Raw genomic sequence first — 17,189 nt, 5'->3', positions numbered from 1 at the left:
CCCTTGTGGTTGGAGGGTTCCTAGGCAGAAGATGAGGCGTTCTTCCTCCAACCGTCGTTTTGTTGTGGTCTGACGATGGAGGAGTCCAAAGACCTGCATATCCTTGGTGGAGTGGGAGGGCAAGACAGGCCGGCTACTTGCGGAGCGTTTCAGAGAGCACCTCTGGGACACCCGGACCAACCAACCCAACCACCCTGTGGCTCAACATTTCAATTCCCCCTCCCACTCCACCAAGGATATGCAGGTCTTTGGACTCCTCCATCGTCAGACCATGGCAACACGATGGTTGGAGGAAGAACGCCTCATCTTCCGCCTGGAAACCCTCCAACCACAAGGGATGAACTTGGATTTCACCAGTTTCCTCATTTCCCCTCCCCCCACCCTGTCTCAGTCAAATCCATCGAATTCAGCACCGCCTTCCTAACCTGCAATCTTCTTCCCGACCTCTCCGCCCCCACCCCAGTCTGACCTATCACCCTCACCTTGACCTCTTTCCACCTATCGCATTTCCGACGCCCCTCCCCCAAGTCCCTCCTCCCTACCTTTTATCTTAGCCTGCTGGACACACTTTCCTCATTCCTGAAGAAGGGCTTATGCCCGAAACGTCGATTCTCCTGTTCCCTGGATGCTGCCTGACCTGCTGCGCTTTTCCAGCAACACATTTTCAGCTCTGATCTCCAGCATCTGCAGACCTCACTTTCTCCTGGAAAAGGAGATAGGCAGGTAGGACAAGTCAGGACAAGTCATGGGGACAGTGCTGAGCTGGAAGTTTAGAATGAGGGTGAGGTGGGGGAAGGGGAAATGAGGAAACTGTTGAAGTCCACATTGATGCCCTGGGGTTGAAGTGTTCCGAGGTGGATGTACCAAATAGGTGTAGACTAGACTGTAGCAATATAGACCAGGTTCCAGTTGGGCTATGCATATATCACTTCATTACAGACACTTTGTTTTATTCACAGTGCTCATCGCCAGAATGCCTCCATTTAACATCAGCCCCATTCCTTCTGACGAGTTCAGCTTTGGTGATTCAGAGAAAATTGATCCAACTCCAGCATTGGTCACAGGTATGTAGCAATCCTAACTTGTATCAAATAGCCTGTCAAATCCAGCACAATTGTTATTTGACATATTTCGCACTCTCTTGTTTATTGGGTCGCAAAGGCCTCAGTTGATAACTACGTCTGCCACCTCCTCCTGTCTTCTCCTGGACTGTAGGCCCACCACCAAACGCCAAGTCTCCAGGGTCTGTCGCTCATCTGACCTTACCTCCTCATGACTCAGCCACAAACCTCCTGGCAGCCCCTCCTGAGTAGCCCCTTTCCATGTCTTTCCCAAAATCCACAAACTAGGATGTGCTGGGAGACCCATGACATCAGGCTCTCCCTGCCCCCACAGAGCTGCCTTCTTCCCTTTCCCAGCTCGTTGTTGCTTTCCTCGTTGAGTCCCTCCCTGTCTGGTTTGTAGCGTCATGAGCTTTGTGTCTCAGGGCTCCATTCTGCCCATCAGAAGATGCCTCTCCAGTTCTCTCTGGGAGAGTGGCCTCCCCTCACTGAGGACTGACTGCTGCCTGACTTTAGATATTTCTGCAAAACCTTTTTTTCCCCCCACATTGTACTGAACTGAGTTTTCTGTAAGTTGTTACAGACCAGACCAGACCAGACCCCCCTCAAAATATTTTAAGGCATTAGCCTAAGCCCTAACTTTTATCTTATTTAAAGGTAAATGTGAAGTTCTGGGTTCCAGACATGATGCGACTGGTCAAAGTACACAACATTAAGCAAAAGCACAATTTATTTAAATGCCATAGTTAAAATACAAGCAAAAGAAAGAACAACTTAGAATAATTTAACTCAATTGGAAAGCTTAAGTGAATAATAGATATAGTACCTATTGCTTATTAACTCTTCTCACATGCAGTTCTTCAATCCATGAGCAAAAAAGAACAAGTGAAAATTCAGAGAGTAGCAGCCAGGAGACATTCACTGAAGCTTCCTACTCTGTTGAGACCCCAATAGCTCCTGATGGTACTGAGAACCCAAGACCCAGGAATCCTAACTTGTGAGAGCAGGCCACACCCATCCAGGCTGTTAAAAAACAAACCCAAGGCCTCCCAAACTGTTTACTCAAGTGGTTTTGGTAGACTGCTGCACATCTTTGCCTTACAACTGCTCTTCAAAAATAAAAAGGACAAAATAACCTCTTAAAGCCACAGGACCATCACACACAGTACATCCCTGACAAGGACAGGATGCTCTCTGCAGGGTTAATGAGGACTCAATAGGCCGAATGGACTGCTCCCACACTGTAGGGATTTTATGAGTGTATGACTATCAGAGATCACTCCATCTCCCTTCACCAGCTCTTGCGTTTGGCTGTTGAGGTCACTGTTCAATTCTCCCAGTTTCCTCATTCAGTGAGATACCAAGCAAAAGGTTAACACACAACATAGGGGTCATGGAGATGGGAGCAACATGGCAGCATTTGGGGGAGATGGAAAGCAGAGAAGAGGATATTTCAAGTTGGCAGGCTGAAACCAGTGGAGCTGCAAGGATCAAAGCTGTATCCTGGGCTAATTACAATCTATAGTGACTTAGACAAAGAAACAGGGAATAACATGTGTTTTATATCAATCCCAGTCTTGAATATACTCAATTCAGTACCAACTAGGGTCAGAAAGTTCCTATAATTCATAATCTTTCAAAACTCTCCTCAATCTGAAATGATCAGCCCATTATCCCCTCAGACTGCGGCTTGGCCCTGTGTTTAGATTCCCCAGCCCAGGAAAAACGGCCTCTCAATGTGGACTGTCCTGACAAACAGTGTCAAACTGTTCCTCGATATTTATGTCTGTACTCTTTATCATTTATCTGCACTGCATCTACTTTATAATCAAAAATAGCATTATATAAGCCATCTATATTGTCGTGACAACCTGGACCCTGGATCACCTACCGAAACAGTAACCTTTTAATTACAAAAGATGACATAGAGTCAAATGTGACTGAGAATGTCCATTTGTGCGCAATATAACTTGTTGGCTATCTGGGACACCTGTGAGGATTATCCTCAGTCTTGAGGGAGACCCAGATAGCTTCAAAGAACAGGACTTTAAAGGAAGAGATGTGTAACAACTGAACTGTAATCTCCTGTCAATTATCTCGGACTGTGAATAAAATGGGAAGAAAGACAGCAATGATACAAAGGTAGTCTGTGAGGAGGGCACTAAGAAGCTGCAATGAGACACTTGTAGAGTAAGTGGGTGGAGAACAAGATGGTAAATGGATTATTATGAAGGGAGTGTGAACGGATGCACTTAATTGTCAGAATAGGAAAACTGAACATTTCTTAGAAAATATATTGAAGTTCAGAAAGACTCGTTCTTCCTGTAAAAGGAACAGGGAGAGTTGATCTGCAGGTATGGAAAACAATCAGAAAATTGCATGTTAGACTTAATTGCAAAGTGGTTGGAGTAGAAGAGCAAAGTCTCCTGATAACTCCAAAGGGTTTCAGTGAGACTACAGGGGGTGTTGTGGTGGCTCAGTGGTTAGCATTGCTGCCTCACAGCACCAGTGACATGGCTTCGATTGCACCACTGTCTGTGTGGAGATTACACATTCTCCCCGTGTCTGTGCGGACATTACACATTCTCCCCGTGTCTGTGTGGAGATTACACATTCTCCCCGTGTCTGTGTGGAGATTACACATTCTCCCCGTGTCTGTGTGGAGATTACACACTCTCCCCGTGTCTGTGTGGAGATTACACATTCGCCCCGTGTCTGTGTGGAGATTACACATTCTCCCCGTGTCTCTGTGGAGATTATACATTCTCCCAATGTCTGTGCGGAGATAACATATTCTCCCCGTGTCTGTGTGGAGATTACACACTCTCCCCGTGTCTGTGTGGAGATTACACATTCTCCCTGTGTCTGTGTGGAGATTACACATTCTCCCCGTGTCTGTGTGGAGATTACACATTCTCCCTGTGTCTGTGTTGGGATTGCACATTCTCCCCATGTCTGTGTGGAGATTACACATTCTTCCCATGTGTGTGTGGAGATTACACATTCTCCCCATGTGTGTGTGGAGATTACACATTCTCCCTGTGTCTGTGTGGGGATTGCACATTCTCCCCGTGTCGGTGTGGAGATTACACATTTTCCCTCTGTCTGTGTGGAGATTACACATTCTCCCCGTGTCTGTGTGGAGATTACACATTCTCCCCGTGTCTGTGTGGAGATTACACATTCTCCCCGTGTCTGTGTGGAGATTACACATTCTCCCCGTGTCTGTGTGGAGATTACATATTCTCCCCGTGTCTGTGCGGAGATTACACTTTTTCCCCGTGTCTGTGTGGAGATTATACATTCTCCCCGTGTCTGTGTGGGCATTATACATTCTCCCCGTGTCTGTGTGGGTATTATACATTCTCCCCGTGTCTGTTTGGAGTTTACACATTCTCACCGTGTCTGTGTGGAGATTACACATTCTCACCGTGTCTGTGTGGAGAATACACATTCTCCCCTGTGTCCATGCGGAGATTACACATTCTCCCTGTGTCTGTGCGGAGATTACACATTCTCCCCATGTGTGTGTGGAGATTACACATTCTCCCTGTTTCTGTGCGGAGATTACACATTCTCCCTGTTTCTGTGCGGAGATTACACATTCTCCCCGTGTCTGTGTGGAGATTACACATTGTCCCCATGTCTGTGTGGGGAATAAACATTCTCCCCGTGTCTGTGTGATGATTACACATTCTCCCCGAGTCTGTGTGGAGATTATACAGTCTGCCTGTGTCAGTGTGGGGAGTACACATTCTCCCCGTGTCTGTGCGGAGATTATACATTCTCCCCATGTCTGTGTGGAGATTATACGTTCTCCCTGTGTCTCTGTGGAGATTATTCCGTCTCGCCATGTCTGTGTGGGGGTTACACATTCTCCCCGTGTCCGGGTGGAGATTATACATTCTTCCCTTGTCTGTGTGGGGCTCACACATTCTCCCCGTGTCTGGGTGCACATTACACATTCTCCCCGTGTCTGTGTGGAGATTATACATTCTCCCCGTGTTTGTGTGGAGATTGCACATTCTCCCCGTGTTTGTGTGGAGATTACACATTCTCCCCGTGTTTGTGTGGAGATTACACATTCTCCCTGTGTCTGTGTGGAGATTACACATTCTCCCCGTGTCTGTGTGGAGATTACACATTCTCCCTTTGTCCGTGTGGGGATTACTCATTCTCCCAGTGTCTGTGCGGAGATTATACAAGCTCCCCGTGTCTGTGTGCAGATTATACATTCTCCCCGTGTCTGTGTGGGGATTACACATTCTCCCCGTGTCTGTGTGGGGATTACACATTCTCCCCGTGTCTGTGTGGGGGTTACACAATCTCCCCGTGTCTGTGTGGAGATTACACATTCTCCCCGTGTCTGTGTGGAGATTACACATTCTCCCCGTGTCTGTGTGGGGGTTACACATTCTCCCCGTGTCTGTGTGGAGATTACACATTCTCCCCGTGTCTGTGTGGAGATTACACATTCTCCCCGTGTCTGTGTGGGGGTTACACATTCTCCCCGTGTCGGTGTGAGATTACACATTCTCCCCTTGTCTGTGTGGAGATTACACATTCTGCCCGTGTCTCTGTTGAAATTACACATTCTCCCCGTGTCTGTGTGGGGGTTACACATTCTCCCCGTGTCTGTGCGGAGATTACATATTCTCCCCGTGTCTGTGTGGAGATTACACATTCACCCCGTGTCGGTGTGGAGATTACACATTTTCCCCGTGTCTGTGCGGAGATTACACATTCTCCCTGTGTCTGTGTGGAGATTTTCCATTCTCCACGTGTCTGTGCGTAGATTACACATTCTCCCCATGTCTGTGTGGGGATTACACATTCTCCCCGTGTCTGTGCGGAGATTTCCCATTCTCCCCGTGTCTGTGTGGAGATTACACATTCCCCCTGTGTCTGTGTGGAGATTATACGTTCTCCCCGTGTCTGTGTCGGGATTACACATTCTCCCCGTGTCTGTGTGGGGATTACACATTCTCCCCATGTCTGTGTGGAGATTATACGTTCTCCCCGTGTCTGTGTCGGGATTACACATTCTCCCTGTGTCTGTGTGGGGATTACACATTCTCCCCATGTCTGTGTGGAGATTATACGTTCTCCCCGTGTCTGTGTCGGGATTACACATTCTCCCCGTGTCTGTGTGGGGATTACACATTCTCCCCATGTCTGTGTGGAGATTACACATTCTCCCCGTGTCTGTGTGGGGATTACACATTCTCCCTGTGTCTGTGTGGTGATTACACATTCTCCCCGTGTCTGTGTCGGGATTACACATTCTCCCCGTGTCTGTGTGGAGATTACACATTCTCCCCGTGTCTGTGTGGGGATTACACATTCTCCCCGTGTCTGTGTGGGGATTACACATTCTCCCCGTGTCTGTGCGGAGATTTCCCATTCTCCACGTGTCTGTGTGGAGATTACACATTCTCCCCATGTCTGTGTGGGGATTACACATTCTCCCCGTGTCTGTGTGGAGATTACACATTCTCCCCGAGTCTGTGTGGAGATTACACATTCTCCCCATGTCTGTGTGGAGATTACACATTCTCCCCGAGTCTGTGCGGAAATGACACATTCTCCCCGTGTCTGTGTGGGGATTACACATTCTCCCTGTATCTGTGTGGGGATTACACATTCTCCCCGCGTCTTTGTGGGGATTACACTTTCTCCCCGTGTCTGTGTGGAGATTACACATTCCCCCCGTGTCTGTTTGGAGAATACACACTCTCCCTGTGTCTGTCTGGGGATTACACATTCTCCCCGTGTCTGTGTGGAGAATACACATTCTCCCCGTGTCTGTGTGGATTAGATTAGATTAGATTAGATTACTTACAGTGTGGAAACAGGCCCTTCGGCCCAACAAGTCCACACCGACTCGCCGAAGCGCAACCCACCCAGACCCATACCCCTACATTTACTCCTTTACCTAACACTACTGGCAATTTAGCATGGCCAATTCACCTGACCTGCACTTCTTTGGATTGTGGGAGGAAACCGGAGCATCCGGTGGAATCCCACGCAGACACGGGGAGAACGTGCAAACTCCACAAAGTCAGTCGCCTGAGGCGGGAATTGAACCCGGGTCTCTTGCGTTGTGAGGCAGCAGTGCCGCCCACTGTGCCACCGTGCCGCCCACAGAGATTACACATTCTGCCCTTGTCTGTGTGGAGATAACGCTTTCTCCCTGTGTCTGTGTGGGGGATACACATTCTCCCCGTGTCCGTGCGGAGATTACACATTCTCCCCGTTTCTGTGTGGAGATAACACATTCTCCCTGTGTCTGTGTGGGGATTTCAAATTCTCCCCATGTCTGTGTGGGGATTACACATTCCCCCCGTGTCTGTGCAGAGATTATACATTCTCCCCGTGTCTGTGTGGAGATTACACATTCCCCCTGTGTCTGTGCGGAGATTATACATTCTCCCCGTGTCTGTGTGGGGATTACACATTCTCCCCGTGTCTGTGTGGAGATTACACATTCACCCCGTGACTGTGTGGAGATTATACGTTCTCCCTGTGTCTGTGTGGGGATTACACATTCTCCCCATGTCTGTGTGGAGATTATACGTTCTCCCCGTGTCTGTGTCGGGATTACACATTCTCCCCGTGTCTGTGTGGGGATTACACATTCTCCCCATGTCTGTGTGGAGATTACACATTCTCCCCGTGTCTGTGTGGGGATTACACATTCTCCCTGTGTCTGTGTGGTGATTACACATTCTCCCCGTGTCTGTGTCGGGATTGCACATTCTCCCCGTGTCTGTGTGGAGATTACACATTCTCCCCGTGTCTGTGTGGGGATTACACATTCTCCCCGTGTCTGTGTGGGGATTACACATTCTCCCCGTGTCTGTGCGGAGATTTCCCATTCTCCACGTGTCTGTGTGGAGATTACACATTCTCCCCATGTCTGTGTGGGGATTACACATTCTCCCCGTGTCTGTGTGGAGATTACACATTCTCCCCGAGTCTGTGTGGAGATTACACATTCTCCCCATGTCTGTGTGGAGATTACACATTCTCCCCGTGTCTGTGTGGGGGTTACACAATCTCCCCGTGTCTGTGTGGAGATTACACATTCTCCCCGTGTCTGTGTGGAGATTACACATTCTCCCCGTGTCTGTGTGGGGGTTACACATTCTCCCCGTGTCTGTGTGGGGGTTACACATTCTCCCCGTGTCTGTGTGGAGATTACACATTCTCCCCGTGTCTGTGTGGAGATTACACATTCTCCCCGTGTCTGTGTGGGGGTTACACATTCTCCCCGTGTCGGTGTGAGATTACACATTCTCCCCTTTTCTGTGTGGAGATTACACATTCTGCCCGTGTCTCTGTTGAAATTACACATTCTCCCCGTGTCTGTGTGGGGGTTACACATTCTCCCCGTGTCTGTGCGGAGATTACATATTCTCCCCGTGTCTGTGTGGAGATTACACATTCACCCCGTGTCGGTGTGGAGATTACACATTTTCCCCGTGTCTGTGCGGAGATTACACATTCTCCCTGTGTCTGTGTGGAGATTTTCCATTCTCCACGTGTCTGTGCGTAGATTACACATTCTCCCCATGTCTGTGTGGGGATTACACATTCTCCCCGTGTCTGTGCGGAGATTTCCCATTCTCCCCGTGTCTGTGTGGAGATTACACATTCCCCCTGTGTCTGTGTGGAGATTATACGTTCTCCCCGTGTCTGTGTCGGGATTACACATTCTCCCCGTGTCTGTGTGGGGATTACACATTCTCCCCATGTCTGTGTGGAGATTATACGTTCTCCCCGTGTCTGTGTCGGGATTACACATTCTCCCTGTGTCTGTGTGGGGATTACACATTCTCCCCATGTCTGTGTGGAGATTATACGTTCTCCCCGTGTCTGTGTCGGGATTACACATTCTCCCCGTGTCTGTGTGGGGATTACACATTCTCCCCATGTCTGTGTGGAGATTACACATTCTCCCCGTGTCTGTGTGGGGATTACACATTCTCCCTGTGTCTGTGTGGTGATTACACATTCTCCCCGTGTCTGTGTCGGGATTACACATTCTCCCCGTGTCTGTGTGGAGATTACACATTCTCCCCGTGTCTGTGTGGGGATTACACATTCTCCCCGTGTCTGTGTGGGGATTACACATTCTCCCCGTGTCTGTGCGGAGATTTCCCATTCTCCACGTGTCTGTGTGGAGATTACACATTCTCCCCATGTCTGTGTGGGGATTACACATTCTCCCCGTGTCTGTGTGGAGATTACACATTCACCCCGAGTCTGTGTGGAGATTACACATTCTCCCCATGTCTGTGTGGAGATTACACATTCTCCCCATGTCTGTGCGGAAATGACACATTCTCCCCGTGTCTGTGTGGGGATTACACATTCTCCCTGTATCTGTGTGGGGATTACACATTCTCCCCGCGTCTTTGTGGGGATTACACTTTCTCCCCGTGTCTGTGTGGAGATTACACATTCCCCCCGTGTCTGTTTGGAGAATACACACTCTCCCTGTGTCTGTCTGGGGATTACACATTCTCCCCGTGTCTGTGTGGAGAATACACATTCTCCCTGTGTCTGTGTGGAGATTACACATTCTCCCCGTGTCTGTGTGGATTAGATTAGATTAGATTAGATTAGATTACTTACAGTGTGGAAACAGGCCCTTCGGCCCAACAAGTCCACACCGACCCGCCGAAGCGCAACCCACCCAGACCCATACCCCTACATTTACTCCTTTACCTAACACTACTGGCAATTTAGCATGGCCAATTCACCTGACCTGCACTTCTTTGGATTGTGGGAGGAAACCGGAGCATCCGGAGGAATCCCACGCAGACACGGGGAGAACGTGCAAACTCCACAAAGTCAGTCGCCTGAGGCGGGAATTGAACCCGGGTCTCTTGCGTTGTGAGGCAGCAGTGCCGCCCACTGTGCCACCGTGCCGCCCACAGAGATTACACATTCTGCCCTTGTCTGTGTGGAGATAACGCTTTCTCCCTGTGTCTGTGTGGGGGATACACATTCTCCCCGTGTCCGTGCGGAGATTACACATTCTCCCCGTTTCTGTGTGGAGATAACACATTCTCCCTGTGTCTGTGTGGGGATTTCAAATTCTCCCCATGTCTGTGTGGGGATTACACATTCCCCCCGTGTCTGTGCAGAGATTATACATTCTCCCCGTGTCTGTGTGGAGATTACACATTCCCCCTGTGTCTGTGCGGAGATTATACATTCTCCCCGTGTCTGTGTGGAGATTATACATTCAGCCCGTGTCTGTGTGGGGATTACACATTCTCTCCGTGTCTGTGTGGAGATTACACATTCCCCCTGTGTCTGTGCGGAGATTATACATTCTCCCCGTGTCTGTGTGGGGATTACACATTCACCCCGTGTCTGTGTGGAGATTATACATTCAGCCCGTGTCTGTGTGGGGATTACACATTCTCCCCGTGTCTGTGTGGAGATTACACATTCACCCCGTGACTCTGTGGAGATTATACGTTCTCCCTGTGTCTGTGTGGGGATTACACATTCTCCCCATGTCTGTGTGGAGATTATACGTTCTCCCCGTGTCTGTGTCGGGATTACACATTCTCCCCGTGTCTGTGTGGGGATTACACATTCTCCCCATGTCTGTGTGGAGATTACACATTCTCCCCGTGTCTGTGTGGGGATTACACATTCTCCCTGTGTCTGTGTGGTGATTACACATTCTCCCCGTGTCTGTGTCGGGATTACACATTCTCCCCGTGTCTGTGTGGAGATTACACATTCTCCCCGTGTCTGTGTGGGGATTACACATTCTCCCCGTGTCTGTGTGGGGATTACACATTCTCCCCGTGTCTGTGCGGAGATTTCCCATTCTCCACGTGTCTGTGTGGAGATTACACATTCTCCCCATGTCTGTGTGGGGATTACACATTCTCCCCGTGTCTGTGTGGAGATTACATATTCTCCCCGAGTCTGTGTGGAGATTACACATTCTCCCCATGTCTGTGTGGAGATTACACATTCTCCCCATGTCTGTGCAGAAATGACACATTCTCCCCGTGTCTGTGTGGGGATTACACATTCTCCCTGTATCTGTGTGGGGATTACACATTCTCCCCGCGTCTTTGTGGGGATTACACTTTCTCCCCGTGTCTGTGTGGAGATTACACATTCCCCCCGTGTCTGTTTGGAGAATACACACTCTCCCTGTGTCTGTCTGGGGATTACACATTCTCCCCGTGTCTGTGTGGAGAATACACATTCTCCCTGTGTCTGTGTGGAGATTACACATTCTCCCCGTGTCTGTGTGGATTAGATTAGATTAGATTAGATTACTTACAGTGTGGAAACAGGCCCTTCGGCCCAACAAGTCCACACCAACCCGCCGAAGCGCAACCCACCCAGACCCATACCCCTACATTTACTCCTTTACCTAACACTACTGGCAATTTAGCATGGCCAATTCACCTGACCTGCACTTCTTTGGATTGTGGGAGGAAACCGGAGCATCCGGAGGAATCCCACGCAGACACGGGGAGAACGTGCAAACTCCACAAAGTCAGTCGCCTGAGGCGGGAATTGAACCCGGGTCTCTTGCGTTGTGAGGCAGCAGTGCCGCCCACTGTGCCACCGTGCCGCCCACAGAGATTACACATTCTGCCCTTGTCTGTGTGGAGATAACGCTTTCTCCCTGTGTCTGTGTGGGGGATACACATTCTCCCCGTGTCCGTGCGGAGATTACACATTCTCCCCGTTTCTGTGTGGAGATAACACATTCTCCCTGTGTCTGTGTGGGGATTTCAAATTCTCCCCATGTCTGTGTGGGGATTACACATTCCCCCCGTGTCTGTGCAGAGATTATACATTCTCCCCGTGTCTGTGTGGAGATTACACATTCCCCCTGTGTCTGTGCGGAGATTATACATTCTCCCCGTGTCTGTGTGGGGATTACACATTCACCCCGTGTCTGTGTGGAGATTATACATTCAGCCCGTGTCTGTGTGGGGATTACACATTCTCCCCGTGTCTGTGTGGAGATTACACATTCACCCCGTGACTGTGTGGAGATTATACGTTCTCCCTGTGTCCGTGTGGGGATTACACATTCTCCCCGTGTCTGTGTGGAGATTATACGTTCTCCCCGTGTCTGTGTGGAGATTACACATTCTCCCCGCATCAGTGTGGAGATTACACATTCACCCCATGTCTGTGCGGAGATTACACAATCTCCCCTTGTCTGTGTGAGGGGTTACACATTCTCCCTGTGTCTGTGTTCAGATTATACATTTTCCCTGTGTCTGTGTGGAGATTACACACTCTCCCTGTGTCTGTGTGGGGATTACACATTCTCCCTGGGTCTGTGTGGAGATTACACATTCTCCCCGTGTCTGTGTGGACATTACACATTCTCCCCGTGTCTGTGCGGGGATTACACATTCTCCCCGTGTCTGTGCGGAGATTATACATTCTCCCTGTGTCTGTGTGGACATTACACATTCTCCCTGTGTCTGTGCGGGGATTACACATTCTCCCCGTGTCTGTGTGGAGATTACACATTCTCCCCGTGTCTGTGTGAAGATCACACATTCTTCCCGTGTCTGTGTGGAGATTACACATTCTCCCCGTGTCTGTTTGGAGATTACACATTCTCCCCGTGTCTGTGTGGGAATTACAAATTCTCCCCGTGTCTGTGTGGGGATTACACATTCTCCCTGTGTCTGTGTGGAGATTAGACATCCTCCCTGTGTCTGCGTGGGGGATGCACATTCTCCCCGTGTCTGTGCGGACATTACACATTCTCCCCGTGTCTGTGCGGACATTACACATTCTCCCCGTGTCTGTGCGGAGATTACACATTCCCCCCGTGTCTGTGCAGAGATTATACATTCTCCCCGTGTCTGTGTGGAGATTACACATTCCCCCTGTGTCTGTGCGGAGATTATACATTCTCCCCGTGTCTGTGTGGGGATTACACATTCACCCCGTGTCTGTGTGGAGATTATACATTCAGCCCGTGTCTGTGTGGGGATTACACATTCTCCCCGTGTCTGTGTGGAGATTACACATTCACCCCGTGACTGTGTGGAGATTATACGTTCTCCCTGTGTCTGTGTGGGGATTACACATTCTCCCCATGTCTGTGTGGAGATTATACGTTCTCCCCGTGTCTGTGTCGGGATTACACATTCTGCCCGTGTCTGTGTGGGGATTACACATTCTCCCCATGTCTGTGTGGAGATTACACATTCTCCCCGTGTCTGTGTGGGGATTACACATTCTCCCTGTGTCTGTGTGGTGATTACACATTCTCCCCGTGTCTGTGTCGGGATTACACATTCTCCCCGTGTCTGTGTGGAGATTACACATTCTCCCCGTGTCTGTGTGGGGATTACACATTCTCCCCGTGTCTGTGTGGGGATTACACATTCTCCCCGTGTCTGTGCGGAGATTTCCCATTCTCCACGTGTCTGTGTGGAGATTACACATTCTCCCCATGTCTGTGTGGGGATTACACATTCTCCCCGTGTCTGTGTGGAGATTACACATTCTCCCCGAGTCTGTGTGGAGATTACACATTCTCCCCATGTCTGTGTGGAGATTACACATTCTCCCCATGTCTGTGCGGAAATGACACATTCTCCCCGTGTCTGTGTGGGGATTACACATTCTCCCTGTATCTGTGTGGGGATTACACATTCTCCCCGCGTCTTTGTGGGGATTACACTTTCTCCCCGTGTCTGTGTGGAGATTACACATTCCCCCCGTGTCTGTTTGGGGAATACACACTCTCCCTGTGTCTGTCTGGGGATTACACATTCTCCCCGTGTCTGTGTGGAGAATACACATTCTCCCTGTGTCTGTGTGGAGATTACACATTCTCCCCGTGTCTGTGTGGATTAGATTAGATTAGATTAGATTACTTACAGTGTGGAAACAGGCCCTTCGGCCCAACAAGTCCACACCGACCCGCCGAAGCGCAACCCACCCAGACCCATACCCCTACATTTACTCCTTTACCTAACACTACTGGCAATTTAGCATGGCCAATTCACCTGACCTGCACTTCTTTGGATTGTGGGAGGAAACCGGAGCATCCGGAGGAATCCCACGCAGACACGGGGAGAATGTGCAAACTCCACAAAGTCAGTCGCCTGAGGCGGGAATTGAACCCGGGTCTCTTGCGTTGTGAGGCAGCAGTGCCGCCCACTGTGCCACCGTGCCGCCCACAGAGATTACACATTCTGCCCTTGTCTGTGTGGAGATAACGCTTTCTCCCTGTGTCTGTGCGGGGGATACACATTCTCGCCGTGTCCGTGCGGAGATTACACATTCTCCCCGTTTCTGTGTGGAGATAACACATTCTCCCTGTGTCTGTGTGGGGATTTCAAATTCTCCCCATGTCTGTGTGGGGATTACACATTCCCCCCGTGTCTGTGCAGAGATTATACATTCTCCCCGTGTCTGTGTGGAGATTACACATTCCCCCTGTGTCTGTGCGGAGATTATACATTCTCCCCGTGTCTGTGTGGGGATTACACATTCACCCCGTGTCTGTGTGGAGATTATACATTCAGCCCGTGTCTGTGTGGGGATTACACATTCTCCCCGTGTCTGTGTGGAGATTACACATTCACCCCGTGACTGTGTGGAGATTATACGTTCTCCCTGTGTCCGTGTGGGGATTACACATTCTCCCCGTGTCTGTGTGGAGATTATACGTTCTCCCCGTGTCTGTGTGGAGATTACGCATTCTCCCCGTGTCTGTGTGGGGATTACACATTCTCCCCGCATCAGTGTGGAGATTACACATTCACCCCATGTCTGTGCGGAGATTACACAATCTCCCCTTGTCTGTGTGAGGGGTTACACATTCTCCCTGTGTCTGTGTTCAGATTATACATTTTCCCTGTGTCTGTGTGGAGATTACACACTCTCCCTGTGTCTGTGTGGGGATTACACATTCTCCCTGGGTCTGTGTGGAGATTACACATTCTCCCCGTGTCTGTGTGGACATTACACATTCTCCCCGTGTCTGTGCGGGGATTACACATTCTCCCCGTGTCTGTGCGGAGATTATACATTCTCCCTGTGTCTGTGTGGACATTACACATTCTCCCTGTGTCTGTGCGGGGATTACACATTCTCCCCGTGTCTGTGTGGAGATTACACATTCTCCCCGTGTCTGTGTGAAGATCACACATTCTCCCCGTGTCTGTGTGGAGATTACACATTCTCCCCGTGTCTGTTTGGAGATTACACATTCTCCCCGTGTCTGTGTGGGAATTACAAATTCTCCCCGTGTCTGTGTGGAGATAACACATTCTCCCTGTGTCTGTGTGGGGATTACACATTCTCCCTGTGTCTGTGTGGAGATTAGACATCCTCCCTGTGTCTGCGTGGGGGATGCACATTCTCCCCGTGTCTGTGCGGACATTACACATTCTCCCCGTGTCTGTGCGGACATTACACATTCTCCCCGTGTCTGTGCGGAGATTACACATTCTCCCCGTGTCTGTGTGGAGATGACACATTCTCCCCGTGTCTGTGTGGGGATTACACATTCTCCCTCCGTCTGTGTGAAGATTATACATTCTCCCTGTATCTGTGTGGAGATTACACATTCTCCCCGTGTCTGTGCGGAGATTATACAATCTCCCTGTGTCTGTGTGGAGATTATACATTCTCCCCGTGTCTGTGTGGAGATGACACATTCTCCCTGTGTCTGTGTGGAGATTACACATTCTCCCTGTGTCTGTGTGGAGATGACACATTCTCCCCGTGTCTGTGCAGAGATTATACATTCTCCCCGTGTCTGTGCGGATATTATACGTTCTCCCCGTGTCTGTGTGGAGATTACACATTCTCCCCGTGTCTGTGCGGAGATTATACATTCTCCCCGTGTCTGTGTGGGGATTACACATTCTCCCCGTGTCTGTGCGGAGATTACACATTCTCCCTGTATCTGTGCGGAGATTATACACTCTCCCTGTGTCTGTGCGGAGATTACACATTCTCCCTGTGTCCGTGTGGTGATTACACATTCTCCCCATGTCTGTGCGGAGATTACACATTCTCCCTGTGTCTGTGTTCAGATTATACTTTGTCCCCGAGTCTGAGTGGAGATTACACATTCTCCCCGCGTCTGTGTGAGGATTACACATTCTCCCCGTGTCTGTGCGGTGATTACACATTCGCCCCGTGTCTGTGTGAGGATTACACAATCTCCCCGTGTCTGTGCGGAGATTACACATTGTCCCCGTGTCTGTGCGGAGATTACACATTCTCCCCGTGTCTGTGCGCAGATTACCCATTCTCCCTGTGTCTGTGTGAGGATTACACATTCTCCCCGTGTCTGTGTGAGGATTACACATTCTCCCCGTGTCTGTGCGGAGATTACACATTCTCCCCGTGTCTGTGCGGTGATTACACATTCGCACCGTGTCTGTGTGAGGATTACACATTCTCCCCATGTCTGTGCAGAGATTACAAATTCTCCCTGTGTCTGTGCGGAGATTACACATTGTCCCCGTGTCTGTGCGGAGATTACACATTCTCCCCGTGTCTGTGCGGAGATTACCCATTCTCCCTGTGTCTGTGTGGAGATTACACATTCTCCCCGTGTCTGTGTGAGGATTACACATTCTCCCCGTGTCTGTGGGGATATTACACATTCTCCACGTGTCTGTGTGCAGATTACACATTCGCCCTGTGTCTGTGTGAGGATTACACAATCTCCCCGTATCTGTGCAGAGCTTCCACATTCTCCCCGTGTCTGTGTGGAGATTACACATTCTCCCCGTGTCAGTGTGGAGATTACACATTCTCCCCCTGTCTGTGTGGAGATTACACATTCTCCCCGTGTCTGTGTGAGGATTACACATTCTCCCCGTGTCTGTGCGGTGATAACACATTCGCCCCGTGTCTGTGTGAGGATTACACAATCTCCCCGTGTCTGTGCGGCGATTACAAATTCTCCCCTTGTCTGTGTGGGGATTACACATTCTCCCCGTGTCTGCGTGAAGATTACACAATCTCCCCGTATCTGTGTGGAGATTACACATTCGCCCCATGTCTGTGCAGAGATTACACATTCACCCCGTGTCTGTGTGGGAGTACACATTCTCACCGTGTCTGTGTGAGGAT

General features: G+C 49.8%; 1 protein-coding gene across 3 annotated transcripts in view; it reads left to right on the top strand.

Moving 5' to 3' along the window:
* The window catches only part of LOC122564704 (sodium-dependent phosphate transport protein 2C-like), a 189,747-nt gene that overhangs the window by 6,636 nt on the left and 165,922 nt on the right, over positions 1-17,189 (top strand). For all 3 annotated transcript variants that reach the window (XM_087998573.1, XM_087998571.1, XM_087998572.1), the window contains exon 2: positions 960-1,064. In XM_087998573.1, the coding sequence (XP_087854699.1) occupies positions 974-1,064 (91 nt within the window). In that variant the 5' untranslated portion in view covers positions 960-973. The remainder of the gene's footprint in view (positions 1-959; positions 1,065-17,189) is intronic.

This window comes from Chiloscyllium plagiosum, unplaced genomic scaffold (genome assembly GCF_037043375.1).
Source record: "Chiloscyllium plagiosum isolate Xiang-an unplaced genomic scaffold, Cpla_swu_hap1 HiC_scaffold_21, whole genome shotgun sequence".
NCBI classification, from domain to species: Eukaryota; Metazoa; Chordata; class Chondrichthyes; order Orectolobiformes; family Hemiscylliidae; genus Chiloscyllium; species Chiloscyllium plagiosum.
The sequence above is the reverse complement of the archived record's forward strand: the minus strand, read 5'-3'. Positions and strand labels throughout refer to the sequence as shown.